The sequence below is a fragment of the Aplidium turbinatum genome, chromosome 2 (assembly GCF_918807975.1).
Source record: "Aplidium turbinatum chromosome 2, kaAplTurb1.1, whole genome shotgun sequence".
In the NCBI taxonomy this organism is placed as follows: domain Eukaryota; kingdom Metazoa; phylum Chordata; class Ascidiacea; order Aplousobranchia; family Polyclinidae; genus Aplidium; species Aplidium turbinatum.
The window spans coordinates 13,575,132-13,600,008 of NC_137473.1; the positions used below are offsets into that span (position 1 = coordinate 13,575,132).

Consider the following 24,877-nt stretch of genomic DNA (forward strand, 5'->3'; position numbering starts at 1 on the left):
AGCGTAACCACGTCTTAACTCGTTTCTTGCACTAAAAAGACTTCTCAGCTTCAATACTTCATGCGGGTAACGCCATAGCCGTAGGAGATGGCTGGGCAGGGGAGTGGCGGTTGCTCCCTAGCTGAATAAAAAACGATGCGAATTTGGGCAAAAATCTTCACTTATTTGGGAAAATCAATCTTACCATGATGTTTCGACATCTTACCAGTTTAGAAACTTTACATAATTGTTATAATTTGTGAGATACATAAATAGTTTCCAATCAATATAAAAGTATTTTCAGAAGTACAGAACATCACAGTTGACAATGGAAGTCATCATGCTTCTGTTTTCTTTCGTTTGCATAGCGTATTTTGCCTTCAAGTTTGCACACACGTTTTAATCAATGTCTGTGCTTATGAAAAATTTTTGCTTCTTTGCGGCGACTATCATCTCAGTGGTCAAAAGATTTCTCAATCAATTTCTAGAAGTTTTGAGATTTTATAAAAAAATGTCCAATTGTGCTTGTTTATGTGTTGCCATCTGAGTAAACTGTGGTATGCAAAACTCAGTGTTGTACGTTGACGGCGTCAACTTTTTGTTGCCGTTGAGACTAGCGCCCTCAGTTTATTTTTTAGTTGACGGAAGTGATAGCGCCGTTAATAATTTTGCTGATTTTAAGCGTGACACGCTATGCGTCATTTTTTGTTTTCATGGAAAATCTCGTTTCACAATGTATTCCGCCTAGCGCGACTCATCCGAATTACCGACTTTCGCGTTGGATAGAATGGCTACCTGGAATACAAGCAGGAGAAGTTCGCCAAATGGTGATCACTCATATCCTGAGCAGGCCCGGATTTAGGGGGGGGGGGCAGAGGGGGCAGTTGCCCCGGGCCCCCCGATTTTTGAAGGGCCCCCCCTATGTGGATAAAAATGTGATTTTGTGTTATTTTTTTCCTTTTGGCCTGTAAAGTTTCTGCAAAATGCTATGCAGTACTGGACTGATGCTACTGTAGACGTAGAGACGGTTTTTCGCGCCGTAGGCGCAAAAAAATTTTTTGCACGGGGGCCTCCCGATCTAAAAGTGCCCCGGGCCCCCCATCAGCTAAATCCGGCCCTGATCCTGAGCAGTATCGAGAACGAGGGGTCAGAGAGAGAAAACGCAAAATCAATGAATGTCGGAGGTTGAAGATACTTTCCCCATAAACATTGGCTCGTGAAAAACACGTGAAATTCTGGGGGAACTCGTGTAATACTGGGGTACGTTTTTATTACACCTGTTTAACACGTGATTAACACGAGTTTTTTTACACATGTCATCAATTGCAATAATGCTTTATATCATATTTGAAGTAAGTTTTTCAACTCTAGAATATCAATTGATACGTTTTATGTTAATATCTTTGAAAAATTTCTGCAGTTGCATATTCACTTGTTTCTGCATACTCACGTGTTTTTAACGTGTTATACACGTGTTTTTTACACGCCAGTACCAAGTTTGTTTCATCTTGTTTTTCTCGTTTAAAATAATTTTTCAACTCTAGTAGGCTATTTGATACGTATTATGTTAATATCTTTAAAAAATTTCTCCAATTGCATACTCATTTTTTTCTGCATACTCACGTGTTTTTAACGTGTTATACACGTGTTTTTTACACGCCAGTACCAAGTTTGTTTCATCTTGTTTTTCTCGTTTAAAATAATTTTTCTACTCTAGTAGGCTATTTGATACGTTTTATGTTAATACTTTTAAAAAATTTCTCCAATTGCGTATCCATTTTTTTCTGCATACTCACGTGTTTTTAACGTGTTATACACGTGTTTTTTTTACGCCAGTACCAAGTTTGTTTCATCTTGTTTTTCTCGTTTAAAATAATTTTTCAACTCTAGTAGGCTTTTTGATACGTTTTATGTTAATATGTTTAAAAAAATTCTCCAATTGCGTATTCATTTTTTTCTGCATACTCACGTGATTTTAACGTGTTATACACGTGTTTTTTTACACGCCAGTAGCAAGTTCGTTTCATCTTGTTTTTCTCGTTTAAAGTAATTTTTAAACTCTAGTAGGCTATTTCCCATTTGATGCGTTTTATGTTAATATCTTTAAAAAATCTCTGCAGTTGCATATTCACTTTTTTTTGTATACTCACGTGTTTTTATCGTGTTATACACGTGTTTTTACACGCCAGTACCAAGTTTGTTTTATCTTGTTTTTCTCGTTTAAAGTAATATTTCAACTCTAGTAGGCTATTTGATGTGTTTTATGTTAATATCTTTAAAAAAATTCGGCAGTTGCATATTCACTTTTTTTGTATACTCACGTGTTTTTATCGTGTTATACACGTGTTTTTTACACGCCAGAAGCAGGTTTGTTTCATGTTGTTTTTCTTGTTTAAAGTAATTTTTCAACTCTAGTAGGGTATTTGATGCGTTTTATGTTAATATCTTTAAAAAATCTCTGCAGTTGCATATTCACTTTTTTTTGTATACTCACGTGTTTTTAACGTGTTATACACGTGTTTTTACACGCCAGTACCAAGTTTGTTTTATCTTGTTTTTCTCGTTTAAAGTAATATTTCAACTCTAGTAGGCTATTTGATGTGTTTTATGTTAATATCTTTAAAAAAATTCGGCAGTTGCATGTTCACTTTTTTTGTATACTCACGTGTTTTTATCTTGTTATACACGTGTTTTTTACACGCCAGAAGCAGGTTTGTTTCATGTTGTTTTTCTTGTTTAAAGTAATTTTTCAACTCTAGTAGGGTATTTGATGCGTTTTATGTTAATATCTTTAAAAAATCTCTGCAGTTGCATATTCACTTTTTTTTGTATACTCACGTGTTTTTAACGTGTTATACACGTGTTTTTACACGCCAGTACCAAGTTTGTTTTATCTTGTTTTTCTCGTTTAAAGTAATATTTCAACTTTAGTAGGCTATTTGATGTGTTTTATGTTAATATCTTTAAAAAAATTCGGCAGTTGCATATTCACTTTTTTTGTATACTCACGTGTTTTGAACATGTTATACACGTGTTTTTTTCACGCTAGTAACAAGTTTGTTTTATCTTGTTTCTCTCGTTTAAAATAAATTTTCAACTCTAGTAGGCTATTTGTTGTGTTTTATGTTAATATCTTTACAATAGGAATTGTGCAACTCAGGAATACAGTATTATGTAATTTTCATTAAAACCGAATTTCTCCCCTTTATTTTTCGTAAACCTTATATCGCGGTTACCAGCGGTCACCTGATTAAATATCCCTGTGAGTCTGTGACATAAAAAAATGGCACAGAATTTCACTAAGTATTTGCTTATCAGCTTAGGAGAGGATTTTTTAGAGTGACTGTTAAGTACGCTACAAGGTTTGTGTTAATTAATCTTCCATTTATATTTAGAAATCATTAACTGATTTAAATCTACCGAAAAGCGCCTGAAGATAAAAGGTTCAATCTTTCTTTTTACCAAAAGATTGTGCATGAATCGCGATGAACATACCGAAATGGTGCAGTGCTGTTCAGAGAGGTAGCGAAAAGCTGTGCCTGTTTTTTGTCATCTATCGAAGTATGGTACCTACCTACAGGCTACAGGGCTTGCTGTAGAGTGTAGACAGTGCATTTATTTATATTGTACGAATAGTTTTACTCCATTGGCCTATCATTTAATGTGCAGTCATGAGAAACAACACTGATTGAAAATGCTTTACTGTCTATGTTAAGTAAGTCCAGTCTATTTTGTGCTTCTGTAGATTAAATATATGAAGACTATGACTGAGAGCATTTGCAGTCGTAGACTTTATATCAAGAGGTGAAGTTGATCTTGTCCTAGAGAAATGGATATTTCATAATAATGATGTTTTGGAATGTTATTGGCCTGAGCTTCCGGTTACAAGGTTTGCCAGTTATGCCTACAAAATTCAGATGTCAATCCAAATTGGAAAAAGTATCATGTACGAATTATGTACAAAACAGGTAAACATTAATATTAATTTATACTACCCATTAAGTTATAATACATACGGCACCTAAATAAAAGTTGGAAACAATCAGAGGTACCATAGGGTTTTACCAGTAGAGTACCCAATGGCCGGCTATATTATACATATATATAATTATGGTGACTTAAGAGTTGGAATTCACTGGCCTTATGATTCTCTCTTACTAATTTACATTGCCAAGTGTCAAGGTTGTTTCATTCAACAATCAACATGTATATGTATAATTATGTTTTCCAATATATGGAGTTTTGTGCAACAAAATTTATGTTTGCTCTGTTGTTTCTGTTGCAGCACAGCTGCTTGTCTTAATTAGCTGTCAATTTTTTGATATGTAATTTCCATTTAACCGCTTTAGCAGGTTGTTAGGTATTATTCCATATGCAATATGCATGAGATCTTATTCTTCAGTGTATCGTTTTTACTAAGTTTGATCACTGTTATGGGAAGATGACATGTTAACATTTTGCAACACATAATTTGGCTAAAGCACTGATAAAGTTACAACATGCTGAAAATACTTCGAGACCAGCATGTGCCCCAGTTGGAGCGCGATACATTGGACAGTCCAGAATAACATAGTCGTCAGTTTGTTTTTGTGTGCGACACTTGTAGGTGTAGAGTGAGCCAAGCATATCACTAAATATATTTTGTTTAAGCAAGGGAAGCAATAAGGCTGGCGGGGAGTTAGAGCGTGCCAAAAGCACGCATATTTTAGGGGAGTCCGGGGCATGCTCCCCCATAAAAAATTTGCAAAATTACACTCAAATTATGGATTATAGCGCTTTCTGGAAACACTTTCAGGGTAATAATTGTATGAAATTTGTAGGCAGGTAAACAGCTATTAACTTATTAAAGGTAGCTGTTACACACAAATGGGCAAAAACTGCGGCTAAAATTAGAGAACACAAAAAACTCAGCTACACAAAAACCCAACAGAGTAAGCGATTCTGAAATTGCTTCCACAGATTAGTTTAAAGAAGCGTAAATCGCATAAACTTTGCGCGATTTACGATTTGCAAAATTTTTGGTGTCTTTCTGTGTGTCTAAAACAAATCCTGGGGGTGTTAATAGCCAGATGTCTTGGAATACGATTTAAATTTATACAAATTATATTATATATATTTTCAACAAAGGGTTCAACTTTGGAATCCAAACTTTGAAAATTTGGCGGGGGGGCATGGCCCCTTTTGCCCCCCTGGCTACGCTTATGCAGTAATGATGACAAACGAAAGAAACGCCCCAGTACAGTGCCGGTCTTAGGGTATTTCGGGCCCTGTGCGGAATATGCTTTGCGGGCCCCAATGACAATGATCCAATTCAGTAGCGTAGCTAGGTATTTTGAAAGGGGAGGAAGGGTGGTTTGACGGTCGGCGGGCGAAGCCTGGCAGCGTAATTGCCGAAGGGGACACCCAGCGGCGGGGGATCTGGGAGTCCTCCCCCAGAAAACTTTGAAAAATTACGTTGAATTTGGGGCATTCTTTGAGCATGTTCAACAAAAATTTGGGTATGAATATTACTGTAAAAAGGTGTGTAATTTCCATTTAACCGCTGTAGCAGATTGTTATTATTCCATATGCAATATGCATGAGATCTTATTCTCCAGTGTATTGTTTTTCCTAATCTTGATCACTGTTATCGGAAGATGACCTGTTAATATTTTGCAACAGATGATTTGGCCAAAGCACTGATAAAGTTACAACATGCTAAAAATACTTCTGATTTGGCTTCAACAGCAGCTAGTGAAGAAGAAGTAAATGATAGTAGACAACCTAAATCGAAAAGAAGAAAGCGGTATAACAATGCATTCATTTTTCCCTGATATTTGTTCATTTCATTGTGATTTTAACTGCTCAAAACTAATTTTACCCTTTCTTAACTTAATTATCATACATGGGTGCATGCCAGTACTTCGCATTATAGTAACTTGTTGCATTGAAGTCACAGTTACACTAACGTGGCAGTTGTATATAACGTTTTTGTAACATTGTTGTATAAATTGTATAATATCTAATGTAAGTACATTTTGGCTTGTTACATTGTACCTGACAACACCGTGATGCAAATATAAGCTAATCCTTTAAGATACCGTACACCCATGCATTTCTACGTTTATTGCATGATGATTGTTTGTATATATGCAAAATATGTTGATGTTGACGAGATATCAGTAGGTAATGTACCAATAAGCAAGGGCAAGCATGACATCTAGCTGAAGTAACTCTTTTCAAATTATAAATGCAGGAATTGCCGGTTGCCTATGAGGATTGCATATACAGATGAAAGCGACTCACCGGAGTCAGAAAATATCATTACTGTAAGTAAACAAATACTTTAATCACTTATTAATTATGATAATCCCAAAATTTGACAATTTTTAGGTGTTGTTTTTTAGGGAAATTGAGCGGTTTCTAAAAGTGGTATGATTTTAAAAAAATATTGCAATCTCATTTTTAAGGTTAATAGCACGGATTAAGGTGTTCAATCAGAACTTTTCGAACGTTGCCTAAATATGCTGTCGTCATCCAGGATTTTGAGACCAGCATGTGCCCTAGTTAAAACGCGATAGATTGGACAGTCCTGAATAACATAGTTGTCAGTTTGTTTTCGTGTGCGACACTTGAGGGTGTAGAGGGAGCCAAGCATATCACTAAATATATTTTGTTAATGTTCACTCTGACGGTCACTAAATCTTCCATAGGTTTCTACTCCTGTACGAGCAGCTGAGGTTGCTACAACCTTGCAGCAACTGCCACAAGTTCCAGAATTTCCACAATCTTCCTCTGTGAGGGCACCACAGCAATCAAGTCCAGAGCGCGAACAATCAGTCCTTGATTTTCACTTGGATGACAATCAGTTGAATGTTGCAATCGACACTACGCCTGAAGTGACCAAGAACATATCTTGTGACGAATTTGTTGCGCTGCAAAGTGAAGGTTTGCACCTGGTTAAATTAAAATCTTGAAACTTGTTCGATTAACTTCGCTCAACAATTGCTCAGCTGCATCGGTGTGATGATATAGTTTTAGCTATAATTCTTCACTTCGTTTATTTATGTTTACTCTCTTTTTTATCCTTCGTAACTCCCATTTTTACTCACAAGCAGCGCATTTTGAAAATTCAGTTTTTCGAATTTTGGAAGATCTGTTGAGTCTCTCACGTGAGCGCCCCTACAAGAGCATTGTTCTTAATTGGCAGTATTATTTACCACTCGCTTTTCTTGTTTGGCAGCTGCTTAAATCACAACTGCCCTACCCTGGGAGCTATTCTTTTTGTATTGTCAAAGCAAAGCACCTTTGCTAACACCAAATCATGTTAAAGCAACTATTTATTTTTCACACAGTTCGACGAATTCGAATTGCTCAACTGGAAATTATGGGAATTTTAAATTCTGTCAACGAATAATTGGATATAATAATGACAAACGAAAGAAGCGCCCCAGCTCAACAAATAGAGGAACCCCCTTCGGACATTCCATCTTTTCCCATCAACAGCCTGGAGGACTTTGACGAGCTTGAACACAACCTGGGAAACAGCACTGTTCAAAATAAACTGGTAATTTTTTTTTTACTGTTAACATGGCTGTGGAATCGGTATCACAACTCCGACTCTCCTCATAGAATAGACATACAAGAAATACTGGTTATTTTCACCCTCTTTAAAACAGTTTTGCAATGTCGTACTGCTGCAAATTTCTTGAAAGTTTCAACCAGCATTGACTGCAGCAAAACAACGATTCATTGATTTGCAGCAAAACAACAAAATATACATTTCCCAAAGTTTTTGACACTCTGACAATGGATAATTTTAAAATTCCTCGCAATGTAGAGCATTCCTCAATTGTATATAGGGGTAGGAGTCAGTGCAATTTTTAAAACTCCGACTCCTTTGGCTAAACTATAAACATTGTTACGGCTCTGACTCCACGGCCCTGACTGTTAACAATGAAATTTAACAGCTTGCAGTATGAGTGCGCTCTACTTTTATTCTATGGAATATAACCGTGAAGTCTAAATTTTATATGATATATGTTGTTTTGCAGATTTCTTATTTTAGTCGGTATTTTTCGACGGACTACAAAAAGAGCGTAAAGCAAATTCTTTCTGGAGTATTTACGGATACGCTTATGACGAAGTTTAATTGGATGGGTCAACGCGGTTCCAAGCGCCCAATTAAAGATTGCAAACTTATTTTTGTAATTTATGGTATGTAGCCTAAACTTTAGATTTTGCACGTATACCCTGCTTAATGAACGTATGTTGCAATCTATTTTTAATATATTTGAACCGTGAAGAATTCTGTATATCTATTGCTAGCCTATTGCTTTTGTGACTAAGCACTAACTCTTTTTTGCTTACAGCATCAGTTCGAACATACAGTTACACAAAAGACACAACCATGGGCGATGTTAAAGCTGTTGTGCAAGAATTCCTCAAATCAGCTGAAAAGAGAATAAGAAGACAGTCAGTTGCAAGGACATCTTCATCCAGCACGGTTCGCCCAACTGATGATGTGTGAAACAGCTGTACTGTCTTCAGTTATATCTGTGTTTTTTGGCATGTGTGATTTTGGTACCAAATAAATTGCCATATTAAACACGGGTTTGATGTGTAAAACACGGGTTTAGAAGTCGTGTAAAACACGGGTTAGAAGTCGTGTAAAAACACGGGTTGCGTTTGTGCAAACACCCGTGTAAAACACGGGTTTAGAAATCGTGTAAAACACGGGTTAGATGCCGCGTAAAACACGGGTTAAAAGTCGTGTAAAACACGGGTTTAGAAGTCGTGTAAAACACGGGTTAGATGCCGTGTAAAACACGGGTTAGAAGTCGTGTAAAACACGGGTTTAGAAGTCGTGTAAAACACGGGTTAGATGCCGTGTAAAACACGGGTTTAGAAGTCGTGTAAAACACGGGTTAAATGCCGTGTAAAACACGGGTTTAGAAGTCGTGAAAAACACGGGTTGCGTTTGTGCAAACACCCGTGTAATACACGGGTGCACATCACGGGTTTTACACGAGAAACTGGGGTAAAAAAACACGTATCTTTCTCGTGTTTTTCACGAGCCAATGTTTATGGGGTTATTTCAAGAGCTCTATACCCCTGAAATATAAAAGGGACACTGCGCGACAAAGGGAACACTGGAAAAATTTACGAACTGAGCATCTAGTTCATCAAAGGCCGCATCGGCTATGATACTGTTGATGATACCCCTGAAAAGAGCGATGTTGGTGCAGTAGACCTCGTAAGATTTATATTTATGCTAAACCATCACAGCATGTTTGGAACTATGATACCTTTCCGAGTAAACGTTTCCAAGGATTTTTTTTGAAATACAACACACCAATACCATCCAGCGCTGTTGTGGAACACATGTTTTCACTTGGAAAGGACATTATGCGTCCCAAACGCAGCAGATTGTCAGACAAACGTTTTGAAATGCTTGTGTTTTTACAAGGAAATAACTAATAGGCTAACCAGCTAATTACAATACAGTCTCAAAATATAATACCTGCTCTTTATTTATAGCTATTGTTAGCCTAAACTTGGTTGAAATACTTCCGTTTTGTGAGACCCTGGCTAAAATAGCGATAGAAATTAGCGCTGACGACGTCAGTTTCTGAGCTGACGCAGTACTTTACGCCGTGAAGTTTTTAGGCAATTTGCGCTGACGCTGACGCCGTCAATTTATTTCATTAACACGTACAACACTGCCAAAACTGCAAAACTAATATGACAAGCTAGCTAAAGGTTTAAAATTCAAAATTGCAGAGTCCAAATCTCGACCAAGCTAAATCTGACTAAAAATAACACAATATGCTACTTTTTCAATGGCAATAATCATAGTCGAATAGTAAAACCAGGTCGTAGGACCTACTCACAGTGGCGTAGCTAGGGAATGTGCCGCCCGGGGCGGATTCAGATTTAGCCGCCCCTTCAAGAAAAAGCATGTGAAATGAAATTTTTTTAATTGATTTAGAGTGGAATTATTGTATGCTATATATGTTTTGAACCAGTAGCGTAGCCAGTAATTTTGAAAGGGGGAGGTTTTAAGGGCCGGCGGGCGAAGCCCGACGGCGTCCTCGCCAAAGACGACACCCAGCGGCGGCGGGTCTGGGGGGTCTCCCCCAGAAAATTTTGAAAAATTACTTTGGATTTGGTGCATTCTGAGAGCATTTTCAACAAAAATGTGGGTATAAATCCCCTAGTATAAATATTCCTGGAACATGGTGCTGTCCGGTGACATAGCAAAAGGATAAGATCATGTTTTCTTGGGAATTTTTCGGTAACTTAATAAAGCTAAGTCTCTATGTTTTCTTGTTGCTAATTCCTGGCTGAGATATTTGAATGTTTGGTATTGGCAAAACTCGCTCTTTTAATGGAGTTTCGTTTAAAATTAGGCAAACTTTGTTTTAGAGACATAGAGACTGAAAGCATCATTCTCAATATCGTGACGTCACATGCGTGCCAAAGGGGGGGGGGGGTTGTAACCCCCAAACCTCTCCTCCCCCTTGGCTACGCCACTGTTCTGAACGTTGCCATTCTGTTTGCTTTTATTTTCCGTGTACTTTTGCATTATCAACAAAAAAAACAAAGCGTCCTGTCTGAAAGTGCCGCCCCCCAGACGTGCCACCCGGGGCGGTCCGCCCTCCCCGCCCCCCCCCCCCCTCCCCTAGCTACGCCATTGCCTACTCAGCATGCGACAATTCAGCAAGTGCTTCAACTCAGCAATTACAGTAGCCTACAGTACGTTTCAGCTGCTGCTCAGTCAGCAGATGAGATTTATGTGCTCACGTCGGAATTGCTTAATCATCGCTTGCCAAACTGAATTTGCTGACTTGTCACATGACAAGTTATGGCTTGCTCAGATGTTACTCAGTTTTATCATTTACCAACTTCAGCCACTTGCTGAAACGTTGCTGGCTCAGTTGTCGCCTGCTCAGTTCACAACTGTTGACTTGTAGAAGACTTGCGGCTCACCAGTTTACGCCAGGCCATCCTTAATACTTCTTAGCTTTGCTCATAAGCGTATCCAGGGGCAAAGGGTCCACTTCTCTCAAATTTCTAAAATTTAAGCTGTCAATACTTATATTTCTAGTGTAGCCTATGCGCGCGAATACGAATATGTACGAGCAGAAGGTCAATCATTAGGCCGGTTTTTATTACACCTGTTCGATACATTGTCATTTGGTCGCACACGCTAGAATCATAACTAATGATAGTTTAAATTTTAAAACTTGGAAAGGAGTGGCCTCCTTTCCCTCTGGCTACGCTTATGAGCCAAAGCAAAGAAGTATGGAAGACCTGACGTAAACTGATGAGTTGCAACATACACGGGTGTGTAGTTTTCTGTGCGGTGTAGTCTCAACTCCAACAGTTCAGAAGACACCCATACTTTCAAGCAAGTCAAGAATAATTTAAGCAGAAAAAAACACCTGGCAACATTATTATTCAACGCCCCGCCCGTGATTTCAGAAGATGGTTTTGCGTCCCGTATTTCTACGAATCTCTGGCAATACCTGTTCAACTTTTCAATTCCATTTCTTGTTTTCGTTTAGTGTAAGTTATTTTTTCGCACGTTCGAAAAAGATTTGATATAAACCTAAGCCGAAAACGTTTGCAATTCTATTTATTGTTTTTAACACGATGGCTTGTTGTTGTTGTTGTTGGGTTTTGGATGTTTGTAGTGCAGCATTGCAAAGCTTCCAGGGTTTATCCCCATTTGCGATGCGTTTAATCAGAACAATGGACAATCGATCGTCGCGGAGATATATGGCAGCCAACACCTTATATAGGCATGACCGATGATCGGAGCCGTTGAGAGGATAATTTGGGCCCGGTACAAATGAGACTCTTGGGCCCCAAATCAAGATATTTTCACAAAAAATGCACTATACAAAAAATACGCGGTAGTTTGTTCGATTTCCCGGGCCCCTTGGAAAGGTTTTAGGGATCTTTACAGGCCCCTAAAATCTTCTCTGGCCAGGGCCCAAAAGTAGCCTACTCCATAGACCTCCTGTCAATGCTACTGCCGATGATGATGATGCACATCAAAAGAAGTCAAGAAAACACAGATGCTTTTAAATTCACGTTTATTGACAAACTACAATTCGTTAAAGCACTTTGAAAACTCATTTACAGGCACTTTCATATACAAACCAAGACAATCAAAAAATAAAGAGCCCAAAATGTAGATACCAAACTCATGTTCAGCAAACAAACGTTTCGAAAACTATACTGTCTTCATCTTCAGTGGTATAAATTTATACCACTGAAGATGAAGACAGTATAGTTTTCGAAACGTTTGTTTGCTGAACATGAGTTTGGTATCTACATTTTGGGCTCTTTATTTTTTGATTAGATTAACCAGGCGTTCCAACCATTTTGAAACCAAGACAATTTTTTGGAAGACAAGACTTTAAGGCTTTCGTGATAATATTGTCAGCAAACTACACATTTTACATAGCTTTATAACTTGCTTTAGAGTTTAGATCAAAATCATAAAAACATTGCAGTTCAATGGAATATACAATGGGTGGGTTTTACACTGCACTACAGAATACGTTTATCTCTTTTCAATGCTGAAGTACTTTCAAAACACATTATTATTGCTGAGTTTTACGTTGATTTGGTGAAATTAATTGAAGATCACTAGACACTCGTTCATCAGTGCCATTGGGGAAGACATGAATGAAGTGTCAAGCAAACAATATTGCAATTTATCCTATAAATTAGTTTGAATTACAGTTGAGCTTCTTCTGCGTATTGTAGGCTACTTGCAAACACAAAAGTTAGATATAGTTTGCATCGACAATTACATTGTAGTTATTTCTTGGCAGTCGAGTGTACTAATATACTAATATTTGACAGCGATAGACACGTGTTTCTCCTATGAGGCTGAATGCATCAGTGTTGCACCAGTCTTTCATGCCACTTGCTTGTTCCTTCCACTCAACATCGCAATTATTTAATTGTTTTTAGTAAGGCAAAAGCCTTTTATTGATTGATGATAGATTGACGGCAAGTTTACGATATATGGCATAATACAGCATTTTGATAGACCATCAATGCTTCTGCTAAAATCTCAAGGCAAGTCAAAGACACTGTTGGTAAACTATATCAAAATACTTCGATTTGTAAAGCACGATTGGCAAGAGAATTACTACACACAAGCATTTTCTCGGAACTATGTTTTCATGCAAATGAAAACATAGCTATCAAGCTTTTAACATCAAACTAAACTTGATTTTTAACACATAGGGTGGTATTCATTGTATAAGCAAAAAAGCGGGATGCTCTGGATTTTCAAATAGATATATTACTCTTGGAAAGCAAAGGGTCAAGGCAACTTTTCATACAGGTTTTCAAACGACGAGTGCGAATGGAAAATACTGACCCTCTAAAATAACCACTTTGTCAAATTAAAAATTTTGCCACGCCAAACTCAAATTTAAAATCCACCCTGTTTAGCTTAAAAATTATTTGTAAATATAATGTTTTACTTACAATATATAAATTTTTGAAACATAAGCAACTTTTTTATCAAAATTCTTAAGTTGTATTTTTACATATTTTAGGAAAGCTTTGTTGGAGAATATGCTTTAAACCAATATGCTACTTCTAAAAGTGCCGACAAAATATGGTCTTTTTTATGATTCGATTTAAATGAAATCATGAAACAAATGAGTTATAAAGAACTTCCACAAAATCCAAAATAATTTATATCTCTCTTGTTACAAGTTAGTTTATATGCTTGAATGCATATTTATTATTGAATTATTTTTCAAATTTGCGTTCCAATTGTCTTATCCTTGATACTTGTGTAGATTTTTGAAGCTTTAAGATCATTTCCTGGACTCTGGGACCTATTGATAGAAAGAGATTAGACTAAAGCAAGTTTAAAAAAAACAAAAAAAACAATGAACAACACCTTTTAGCCAGTTATCAAATTTCCTTTACATCATGTTGTCCTGAACGTTGAGACAGGTCTTCTTATAGATGCAGTTCTTTTATTTAAGCATTTTACACTAACCATTTTCAACATTATTCGGAGCAACACATTACACAACAAAACAAAATCGGTGAACTAACGGTGGACCAGTAATAATAAAATGTCAATGTATAACACATTAACAAAGTTGTATTTAGTGATGTTATTATTACTTCTCTCTTCATACTCTCAACTTGCTTGCATGAAAACAAATCGTCTTATACGGTGCTGGTTAAGTAACACCATACTTGGGTGTCTTATGCTTTATCCTTCAAATAAAAGCTTTTTCAATTGCGCATAGTCTATTCTTACGTACAATAATAACGGATGCCGCATAATTGCCTCCATAGCTTATTAGACATCTCGCCGTATTGTGACATACATGCTTGTACCTTGTGCTTTCCGCAATGGTTCTCTGAAAACAAAAGTATAACATTACCGAACATACTAATGTACTTTTACACACAACTTAACAAACCGATTGGCTCAGTGTAGCAGTCAATTCATCATAAAACTCTATCGCAAGACGAATAGATATATGGCCATATAATGAATGGGTAGCCTAATATAGTAAAAGTGTTCAAATAAAAAATAACGAACTGCAAATACTTATAAAAAGAAATCTTAAAAATAAAAATTGTTTGTTTTTAGAATTAATTCATAAACTCTTGTAAGAGAATTTGGCATTTCTATTTTTATTTCTGCCTCGTTAGGTCAGAAATTGAGCCTCGACTCTCAATCGGCGCTGGTTCGACTTTCGGGGTGTGCCCTTGGGCACTTTAAAACTGTTCTCCAGTCAGCGGCACTAAGTGGATGGAATAACTCACAGACAACGACATTTCAACAACTATGGAAACTTCATTCTCTTAAGTTCGATAACCGGCCCTGCGTCAGTGATTTAAAGCCTCTACAAGTACGGGAAACTGCCAGGCATAATTTATTGAAGGCTTTGTCAGTCCTAGAAGAAAGATTCAAATCCCAACCAAACGTTTACAAACACAACAAAGAAAAGAAAACAATGATAGAAAAGCAAAGTATCAAAATGAAATAAATGATTAACTTATAATAATACAAATTCTATTCAAATACAAACTTCTTTGTGATCTCATCAACGTGAAAACTTTATACGTTTATTCTTGATTTTTTTATGTTAATTTTTGTTGTTAATTGTTAATGTTAATTTACTCCTCATATTTATGCTTTACCTTAGATTAAGTAAGCTATGCATTTTGTTCTATTTACACTCTCTTTTCTAGCAACATCAACATTGGAAATCTACAAAATATCCGTTTCAATAAAAAGTATAACTTACTTTTCGAACCATTTGTAGAAGATTTCTTACAACACACCTCGTGAGAGAGAATTATTAAAACCAAAATCGCTAGATGTTTCAATTTCATAGTTCTTTTGAAGAGCGTTTTACGATTAAAAATACTTATCTTGAATTGCTTTCAAATAAATTGTTGATCATAAATCCTAGTAGCACAAGTTTCCTAAAATAACACGACATTTGAAGAATATTAGACAATAGTTGCTGACATCAACAACCTAAGCTCTGCTGCAATTCGTAACATCAAAACATTATTTAACACAAAAATTATAAAAGTTTGTTTTCTTGAAAATGTTTATGTTTGTTTTTGTTTGTTTATCCCTAAAAGTTTGTTTATCTTGCGAAAAAAGCTAATTTAATCTGTACTATTTAATTACAGTTATTCCATCAACACATGATTGTATGTAAACACAGGTAGGCTATAATTGCTTATGGCTCTTTGAAGTCATAAAAAGGTGGATTAAAAATAGAGGTCAAATCACTGATCTGCTTTAAAATAAAAAGACTTTTCAATATAAATTCCAAACTATAAAAAGATAAATAAACTATAACACTGTGTATAAACATCTATGATAGAGAATATTTATGACCATATAATGTTATATGAGTTGTTATAACACACGTGTACTATTAAATGACAGCATTGTATGAATGCAACCTCTTTCAAGGGCATAATCAATTTCCATTTCATTAAACTGACAACCACTTTATAGCCTACCGGCGTTTATTGGGAAAATATATACGGTAGGATAGCGCGGTCGAATTGTGGTTGTTTCAGTTAAGTGTAAACCTAATAAAGATATCAAACTTGACTTGATGGAGAATCAATGCTGGTCTTTTGACAACTGTAAAGTTAGGAGTCACGGTTTTATAAAGCTTAATAAACACGACAGTTACGTTTTGATTCAGTTATCAGGTTCGCATAACACTATACTGTAGAATGCATGGTAAGCTATTGCAATGTGTGAAACGAATAGTTGAAATTCAAAGCAAAATAAATTTAAAAAAAATGTAGCGTACACAATAATGACGCACAAGAAAAATAATCACAGTATGTGCTCTTTTTCCACAGTTCTAAGTTTATCCAATGAAAGGAAGTAGCCTATGACTAAGCAATTCGTGTAATCGGCACCGCAAGTGAAATATTTGTAGTCAAATTACACGAAAAACAACAACGAATCAAAACAAAATCAAAATTCGCTCTTTTTACAAATGAGTTTTCTATGTCAACTTTTAGTTTCTACCTCTGACGTCATGCTTTTGCAATCGTCTATAAAATATTAATGTTGTAGTCACAAATGGCCAGAAAACATTTAGTGTGTTTACTTGCAGATTTATTGTATACTTTATTTTGTTTTTACAGTACATAAAAAAACTTTTGAGTTTGTATGAGATGCAATTAGCACTATGGCTTATTAGTTAACGATTTTGCTTACGATTGCTCAGAATTTCGATGCCAGTATTTTTATTTTGACAGCGACAACCTTGCAATAGATGAAGAATAAAACTTTGATAAATTTAAAGAAAGGTCAAAATGGCTGTGCATTGATTTTCAACATCACTGCGGACAGTAAAGTTCAATGTCATCATTTTTGTTCGTTTGCAACATTGAATATTTAGCAAACGTTTAATTTAAACGTTTCTTTTTCTTACGTTATGTCTTTTGTAGAAATAAAGCTTAGCATGATGTCACATGGTTGTGGTCTGTGTACCGTATAATTTCAAGTGATTGTCGTATTTATCTGTCCACATCAATGAATCACAACTTAAATCTCACTTGAAAAGCGTCATTTGTACTAACAATAGAGCATTTGAATGTCTCGCCTCCATTATTCACTTCAGATTCCATTTAACCAAAGTATCCACATTCAGACTACCAAACGCTTTGATCTTGTGGCGGCTGGCATTCCGATTGAATTTTTTCACGTACAGTAGCTTTGCACCAGTCAAAAGTAATGGTTTAAAAAAATTTTTTTAAAAAGTTATTGTAGCATTTTGAACAAGCATTTTATCAGAATATCATTCCAATAATGAGTGCAATACTTTTTGTTTTGTCGAAAAAGTAATATTGCCTTGGAAAGTTTAATTAATTTGTTTATTTAGCGTAAAGTTGATTGGCGACATGAACCAAAAGATTTCAACGGGCGATAAATATATCTTCTCAGAGCTAAGTTTCTTTTTATCAAGGGACTAACTTTAATAAAACAGAAAAAATGAGCTATGCAGCGTAACAAAAATTTAATGTATGGTTCAAAAATAGAAGGTAGAGACAAATTGACCTTCGAAAAGTAGCACGCGGTCAATGAGAATAACATGGTTGACAACTCCTGCTATATACAATGCAAGGGTGCCAAAACAAACCAGGATTTGTCGCAAATGAACAATAAAGTTGACACTATTCAATAAAGTTGACACATCGAAATATTTAAGCTAAGTTAGAAACATATGCTGATCAGTGATCAGCAAGAAAAATAAAATAAACAGGTTGTGTTTAGTAGACTGTGTGCAAACGTGCAGCAATTTTATGGAGAAGTATTTATAAATTTGATATACTGTGCTGTGGTTGTTTGAGTGTGACAAATTGAAAACACAGGTACTTAATCTGAATGACAAACCTGGAGCTCACAATAACAAAAAAATAACTTATTGTATACTTACAAAAAAAATGAACAAGAAGTGAAACCACAAAAAATCATATAGATCAGAAATAAACTTATAACGTGTTTGCTCAGCGACTAGCAATGACTCTGTGTTTTAATTAAATTAAGGAAGCGTTTTAATTATCTTGTTAACGTACAGTACGTATTTCTACTTCATTGGCCTTTAAAATCCACAAAGAAGTTAAATAGTTTGCAGTTCGTAATGACAATCTACACAAGAAAGAAAAAAAAATCACAAAAAAATAAATAATAATTTTGGATTTTTTTTTATTGGAATGTCTGAATCTTGTGTTACTTGGCATAAAGTAGAATCAACTTATACCACTTAAAAAAATCAAAATCGTCTGGAAACTTAATTTCATGATTGCTATGCAAATTAAGACTGAGTAGTTTTACAGAGTTGATGGAAACAAATTTTTGTCACTTTTAAATTGTTCATCAGAAAGAAAGAATATTTTTCACAAAACGTTTTTTAAAACTGGTCATTTTTCCAACAAAAACAATTTTTTAATAATTAGTTTACATTTGATCAACCTCATTTTATCGAAAGTTAAGCAGTTTGATGATGCTATTGTTTTTTAAAGTTAAGATGTGATTTTTTTTCATAAAAGAAAAAACAAAACCAAACACTAATGTTGTTTGTCATTGTAGCCTACTGTATATCAAATTGTTTTCTAACATCATGCCAGCTGATTTAAGCATATTCTATCAAAGGTGTTTCAATATTATGCTGTATTAACAAAAGCTCCACATTAAATTGTTAATTGAAGAACTGAATAAAAAATAGACTAAAAATAAACAAACTTCTGGAACAAATGTAAACATCCTTTTCGTAAGAGTGATTCATTTCGGTGGCAAGATATGCTGTGCAATATGTTTTAGCGTCGTGTTGTGATACGGTTCTCCTCTTTAGCATGTCTGTACCGCCAAGGAAACAACAGTTTTGAAATGCTTTGCTCTTCTTCTTTTTCCAGATCTGTTCGTTTACTTAAAAAATCTGATCTTTTCTTTTGGGGGATTTGCTCGCGTTTACCTGCGCAATAAAAAGTAGAGGTTGAGAAATGTGTCAATAATAGCCTAATGTTGGATGTTATTTCACACATCGCTGCATCTATGGAGACACATCGCTGCATCTATAGGCTATTGCTTTTCTTAGCACTTCACAATGCAGACTGCTTTAGTGCAACCGTGAATAAACCGCATCAGGGTAGCTTACATTGTTACATGTTACACTGTACATTACACTGTTGTACATTGTTAACCTAAATCCAAACTTTCAAACAAATTGAACCATTAGCAGAAACAAAATGGAGCGTTTTATTTCAATAGAATGTAAAAGACGCTATCCATGAAGTGCAATTGTCCGTACAAATAAACTTTAAAATGTCGGTCAGACGGCTACCTCTTCACCATGTAGACGAACAGTACTATCTCAAATTATCTGGCCATTACCATATAATTTTTTGTCGCTCTGCTTTTATCATCATTTTATCAAGCTCTAGTTGCTGTAATAAGCCAGCGGTTCCAAGTAGTAGCCTATTATGTGGTTGGCAAGTTGGCAAGATCACCTTCTTAAGAAAAACTACAAAACTTTAGTTTTGAAATGTAAGAAAAATGGAAATTGGTAAAGATTGTTGATAAAGATTTATGTTGTTATGAATCTGGTGTGATTATTTAATTTTACACTTGCAGTAGGCCTGATTACCAAGCAAGCTCTTTGATCAGCATGGCTTAGTGGCATAATTATGTTCTATGCGCTATAGCACTGCAGTTTTTCAACTTTTTCAATGAGATGCTTTGGAAAAAATTTTGCAGAACTTTGGACCCACTAGCATTTGCATATGCATTTAAGATCCTTTAATGACAATTGCATTGATTGATAAACTTACAGTAGTATAACTTAAGTAGTTGAATGAGTTTCGCTTTTAGCAGCATGATCGTTGCTTACTTCACAGTGTAGATTCAAACGATCTGTTATAGCCTGATGCTGCGGGTTCTTTTTGGCTTATAGTATAACTTAACTTCTCCACTTATAGAAGTGTATTTAGTTTTCCGAGACCGGGGTTTGCCTATCCTTGAAAAATGAAATCAACAACGTCACGCTGTGGTGGCGGACAGTATGGGAATCACTGCGGTAGTGTACGCCTTTCTAGCCCAGCGTTTTCCCGCAATTGGATGAAAAACTCAGGCGGTTCTGCCACGTTTATTGCGCAGATATTGATCTCTGATGCAACATCCTAGAACCCGATCATGTCCTAAATTTCAAATCTTTTCTCAACAACATTGATATTTTCCATACAGCAAAATGAATCCATTTTTTAAAACGTTTTAAAAGGAATCCATAAAGTGATAAATATTTTGTTACAAAACACTGCTTGATGTCACGAATTAATAAGCATCATTTTGAAATGATGCTAGGCGCGAAAAAGCTAAACCACCAAATTCAAACAATAATCTAGTGCTACCTGCAGTTTGAATGCCACACATTTGCTTCCATAACCCATACGGTATTTCGTCATACAATGATATGCAATCAGTGTTGCCTCCACTGCGCAACACAATGGCGTCATCTAAAAAGAAATTAGATCCATGACACGTTTGAACTGTTTTACAAGCCGATAGCCAATACATTTGATCGCAATAGTGCGAAAGAAATATTGTCTATTGCACTGCAAGTACGAAAAGACAAACGATGATAAGGCTATACTTTATATACTTTATAATCAAAAAATATATCAAGAAATTAATTTATCACCTATCAAGAAATTAATTTAGACAGTAAATTTTTTAAAAATATTATACCAAAATTTATAATTAATTTTTCTCACCTGTGTTGAAATTTCTTCCAGTCGTTGATTTTGAATTTGCAACCACAAAAAGTAAGACAAATAGCAAGAGCAGAAAAGTTCTGCTATTAGGCAACATATTTGTTAAAATTTTACAAATGTCACTAACTTACTGTATAATACCAGTTTCTTAAAAAAAGTTGATCTTTGTTCTGAGTAGATCAAAATTCTAACTTTAGACTTCATAAAATAATCCAAGAAAAAATTAAATCGAGTTCTTTCCACGCATTTTTATACACGATGTCTTTTTTCTACGGACAATGTAAAAAAACGTTTGGTCTTGTTAAGTCCGAGCGGTTAATTGCTAAAGTTCTCTTTTTTGAGAAGAACTTCAACCACTGCCTATACAGTAAACAAAGAAGAAACATAGAAGAGTAAATGCTAAATTGAAAAATATCATTCAAAAAGCGTTGGTCCATACTATTAATAAGTCATTTCTGAATATTTACTGGACGTTTAGCTATAAACTTTTGTTTCTTTTTCTTCTGACTGCGGGCTAAGTCAATCGTTGTCAAACCATAGCAAGTGTGCTCTTTATATTTTTAACATGATAAACTAGTTCTTGTATTTTCATGCGCAAAGTACATGCATCAAATTAAAAATACTAATTGCCAAAAAACATGTTAAAAACATAGTAGGCCCAATGGCCCATACAAATCACGTATGCCTTGTATGGGCCTACTACTGGGGTATCTATAGTTTTAGTCTTATGCCCCATTTCCTTCTTCGCAGGTCTTGGAGGGCCGCATTAATAGTTTTACTATTTTTTTACCTTAAAATACGACCTAAGCTGTAAGATTGTATATTTTAGAGTCTAGACCGGGACTATATAAGAAGGCGGAGACACCATTGATGGATTTTTCATATTTCAACGCAAAGTGAGAATCATGAAAACCATAGACAACAGTTTGCTCTTGTATTGTAAAATCATTGTGCAAAATTATAAGAAGAAATGATTTCAACTGCCCCAACAAATTGCGTACGCAAAAATAAACACTTATGTCAGGTGTCTGAAGTCTCCTTTTCCCAATAATTGAAATCTCTTTGTCGTATCTAAAGCAATGATTTAGAACCATCAACAATTGTAAACGGAAGATTTTAATCCCAACGTCTACACAAATCTTCGATTTGATGATTATGATTAAACAAAGTTTGTATTTTTATTAAATAATGTTCAACCTATTCGGCCATAAAATAAGCAAAACAGCTAAAGACTTAACTAAAAACACAAACAAGCCATGCAACATATGTAGAAACTTTGATCCCGCTGTTCTTCTTTTTTTTCTTTTTTCGGTCATTAAATTTTCCATTTTCTCTTGTTTTTAAAAATTTTGATTCGTAGGAACCCACAAAGAAGCTCTCAAAATTTTATTCTAGCTTTTCTACTGCATACAGTCATACATCTTACATTTAGGTCTTGATTATGTCGAATACAAACGAATAATAATTATATACTTTATCTTAGATGAAGATAATGTTAAACACTGATTTACTAATGTAGTTTTTTATGTTTACGATATTAGGCCTACATATATTTAGCTTATGAAACGGTGTGTGGCAAAACTATTTCTGCAATCAGCAGTTGCTCAGATACTGGATGATTCATCATCAAAACCTTTTTGGTGCAAATTAAGTGCAAAAAATGTGAAGTGGTTCTTTGCGGAATGTGCGGTGGATGTTAACTTATGGCCAGCCTAAATAATATCCAGTCAGCACATTTTACGCATTTGAATCAATACTTCAATGCTCTATCTCTTGTAAGATCTCGATTCTATTCAGCAACTAAAATCTACTTTACACCAAATATCTTCCATTGCTTATTCCACAACTTCTCCATACTTTGTCCTTATGCTTAAAACTTGCAAATCAACAAGTTACAATTTCTTAGAAGACTAACATTGAGCTATTTGAAAATGAGCATAATCTTATAGTTTATTAGACAAGAAAAGACGTCATCGCCGAATGTAGAACAACTTATTCCAAATTCTAAGCCTTAAAAAAGTTCTCAAACTTTTGAATGACGTTGTGCCAAGATGTAGCACAGGCGAGTGGTAAGAGGTTTGGTAGTGCACTCAGAAGGGCACCGTTCCGACACTGCTCAAGAGCATGGGATTGTGTCTTTGGTAAGACACTGAAAAGCATCCTTGAAAAAGGACACGAAGATTGGCTTTTTTGACTTGCCATCCACTAAATTTAAATCTTCAACCACCAGCTTAAGTCTAGACCAGTGGGTCCCAACCTGGGTTTCGCAGACCCCTTGGGGGTCCGTGAGAAAGCATTTAAGGGTCCGTGATTACCTTGATGAATTTTGGAAAAAAAATGAAAAGCGATCTTTTTACTTTCATTTCTCTCATTAAATTTGCTTACGTTGAAAAAGTTTCGGCATGGCACTTTAGGTCACCTTAATATTCAAATACTGCTGACATTTCTTGAACAATTCATTCATTTTCTTATTTGAGCAACCGTTTAACCTGATATTTGCCGCAGGAGTAATAGCGGCAATGCAATATGACACAGTACTGTACTTGAGTAGCATAATTATTACAATAGTTAATAGTATGTTAATTGAGTTTCAGGCAAAATTTAGGTAGGGGTCCGCAGAAATAATAATTTGTCTAAAGGGGTCCGTGACAACAAAAAGGTTGCAGGGTAAAGATAATAAAACAAACAAACAAAAAAACAAAACCACTGGTCTAAACGACAAAAACCATTAATCTGAGCAAGTAGAGTCTACTGCAAAAAATATGAAAGGACAAGGAAAGAGCTTACCATTGTCATTCTTTATGCAAAGCTTTCCCGTCCTGATGTATTTACAGTATATTCTATGCTAGATTTCTTTCTGTTTGTTTTTTTTTACCGGGTTTTTATATTTCATAACATGCCCCGACAGGAGCGATGCTTTTTATAAGCAGAATGAACTGCGTCCTACAACTCATGGGCTTGGGAAAGACAGTTGTTGAAACAAAAAAAATTGACATTCTTGGAGAAATAAATAAAAAATGAATACAAGAATCACCTCACTCAATCACTTTTATATAGCGTACACATCTTCACACAGCTGGTTGTTTTGTGTGATAATCTTTTGCCACAGGCAGGGCTTGCCCTAAAATGGGATAAAGATGGCATGCAAGAGAAGAGAAATTTCGATATGAAATATTGCAACGAACAAATCATAGATATTTTTGCATGTGTTCTATAATACAGTAGCCTATACTTCCTCATGTTAAGGTGGCCTTTAACCCACCTTACAATGCTATACAAACAGTTTTGCGACTACTTTTGTTACAAATTTAGAGTAATGTTCTCTTTCTAAATAGACTTTTTGTTATTGCAATGATGCATGTTATTGTCTGGTAAGCAGTAATTGCGGATTAAACTTAAATGTAATCTTTCAACACTTGGGCTTATAAATTTTGCAGATTCTCCAGGTTTAAAAGTTCAGCTAGTGGCAAGTTTGAAAAAGGTATACCGTAATATATGCTTCATCATACACATTGGTATTTTAATGCACAAAGGTATGCTTACACAAGATCTATAAAAAATACAAAAATTTAGCGAATCCTTTTATGGGAGAGATTAGCTGTCAATTTTTTTTTCTGTTTCAACAGCTCTTCCGCAAAACGTAGCGCATCAAGTTTTGTTCTCAAATGATCAACTAGTTCCAATGGAAACCTAATACTTAGCTAGAGCATGTTACAATTCCAACCTGAAATCAAGTTAAGAAGTCAATTTAAGTATGTTGGCGAAAGCAAGTGGTCGTTTTAGCAAGTAAGCTACCAGTTGAAGAAACCAAGCTGGTGACAACTTGTACACCAGAGGCGTATCCTCAATGGAAGCAAGGGAAGCATTGCTTCCCCTGTCAAAATTAAAAAAAGAGAAGATGATATTTTTCAGTAAAACAATTTCGTGATTTCTTTACCTGAATACGAATTAAAACAGCTTCTAACTCATGTCCCCGCATGATTTCATCTCGGTTTTAATTTGAAAAAGTTGGAAGCTTACGGAAGCAGATATTCGTATTGCATCCCTTGCTCTCGTTTTGCTATACAAAGAAACAAATGAGAAACAAAGGAAAAAAAGC

At 35.5% G+C, this 24,877-nt stretch overlaps 1 protein-coding gene and 1 long non-coding RNA gene across 4 annotated transcripts; one reads left to right on the top strand and one right to left on the bottom strand.

Annotated features, from left to right (window-relative positions):
- The first annotated feature begins 3,306 nt into the window (after nt 1-3,306).
- On the top strand, nt 3,307-8,584 carry LOC145764994 (uncharacterized). Of its 3 annotated transcripts, XM_082576715.1 has the most exons (5): nt 3,307-3,947; nt 5,641-5,764; nt 6,215-6,287; nt 6,672-6,906; nt 7,314-7,514. In XM_082576715.1, the coding sequence occupies exons 1-5, from the start codon at nt 3,935-3,937 to the stop codon at nt 7,373-7,375; spliced, it is 507 nt and encodes a 168-aa protein (XP_082432841.1). In that variant the 5' UTR covers nt 3,307-3,934; the 3' UTR covers nt 7,376-7,514. The 3 variants fall into 3 exon arrangements, with proteins under 3 accessions (XP_082432841.1, XP_082432842.1, XP_082432843.1); XM_082576716.1 differs by lacking the exon at nt 5,641-5,764; XM_082576717.1 differs by lacking the exons at nt 3,307-3,947; nt 5,641-5,764; nt 6,215-6,287 and adding exons at nt 8,013-8,175; nt 8,331-8,584 and having other exon boundaries at nt 6,768-6,906; nt 7,314-7,525.
- A 3,469-nt stretch (nt 8,585-12,053) lies between these two features.
- LOC145765063 (uncharacterized) lies at nt 12,054-16,860 on the bottom strand. The gene is made up of 3 exons (XR_014288540.1): nt 15,273-16,860; nt 14,277-14,375; nt 12,054-13,835 (listed from the first exon to the last, which is right to left on the bottom strand). It is a non-coding gene; the product is annotated as an uncharacterized LOC145765063 (long non-coding RNA).
- Nucleotides 16,861-24,877: the final 8,017 nt, after the last annotated feature.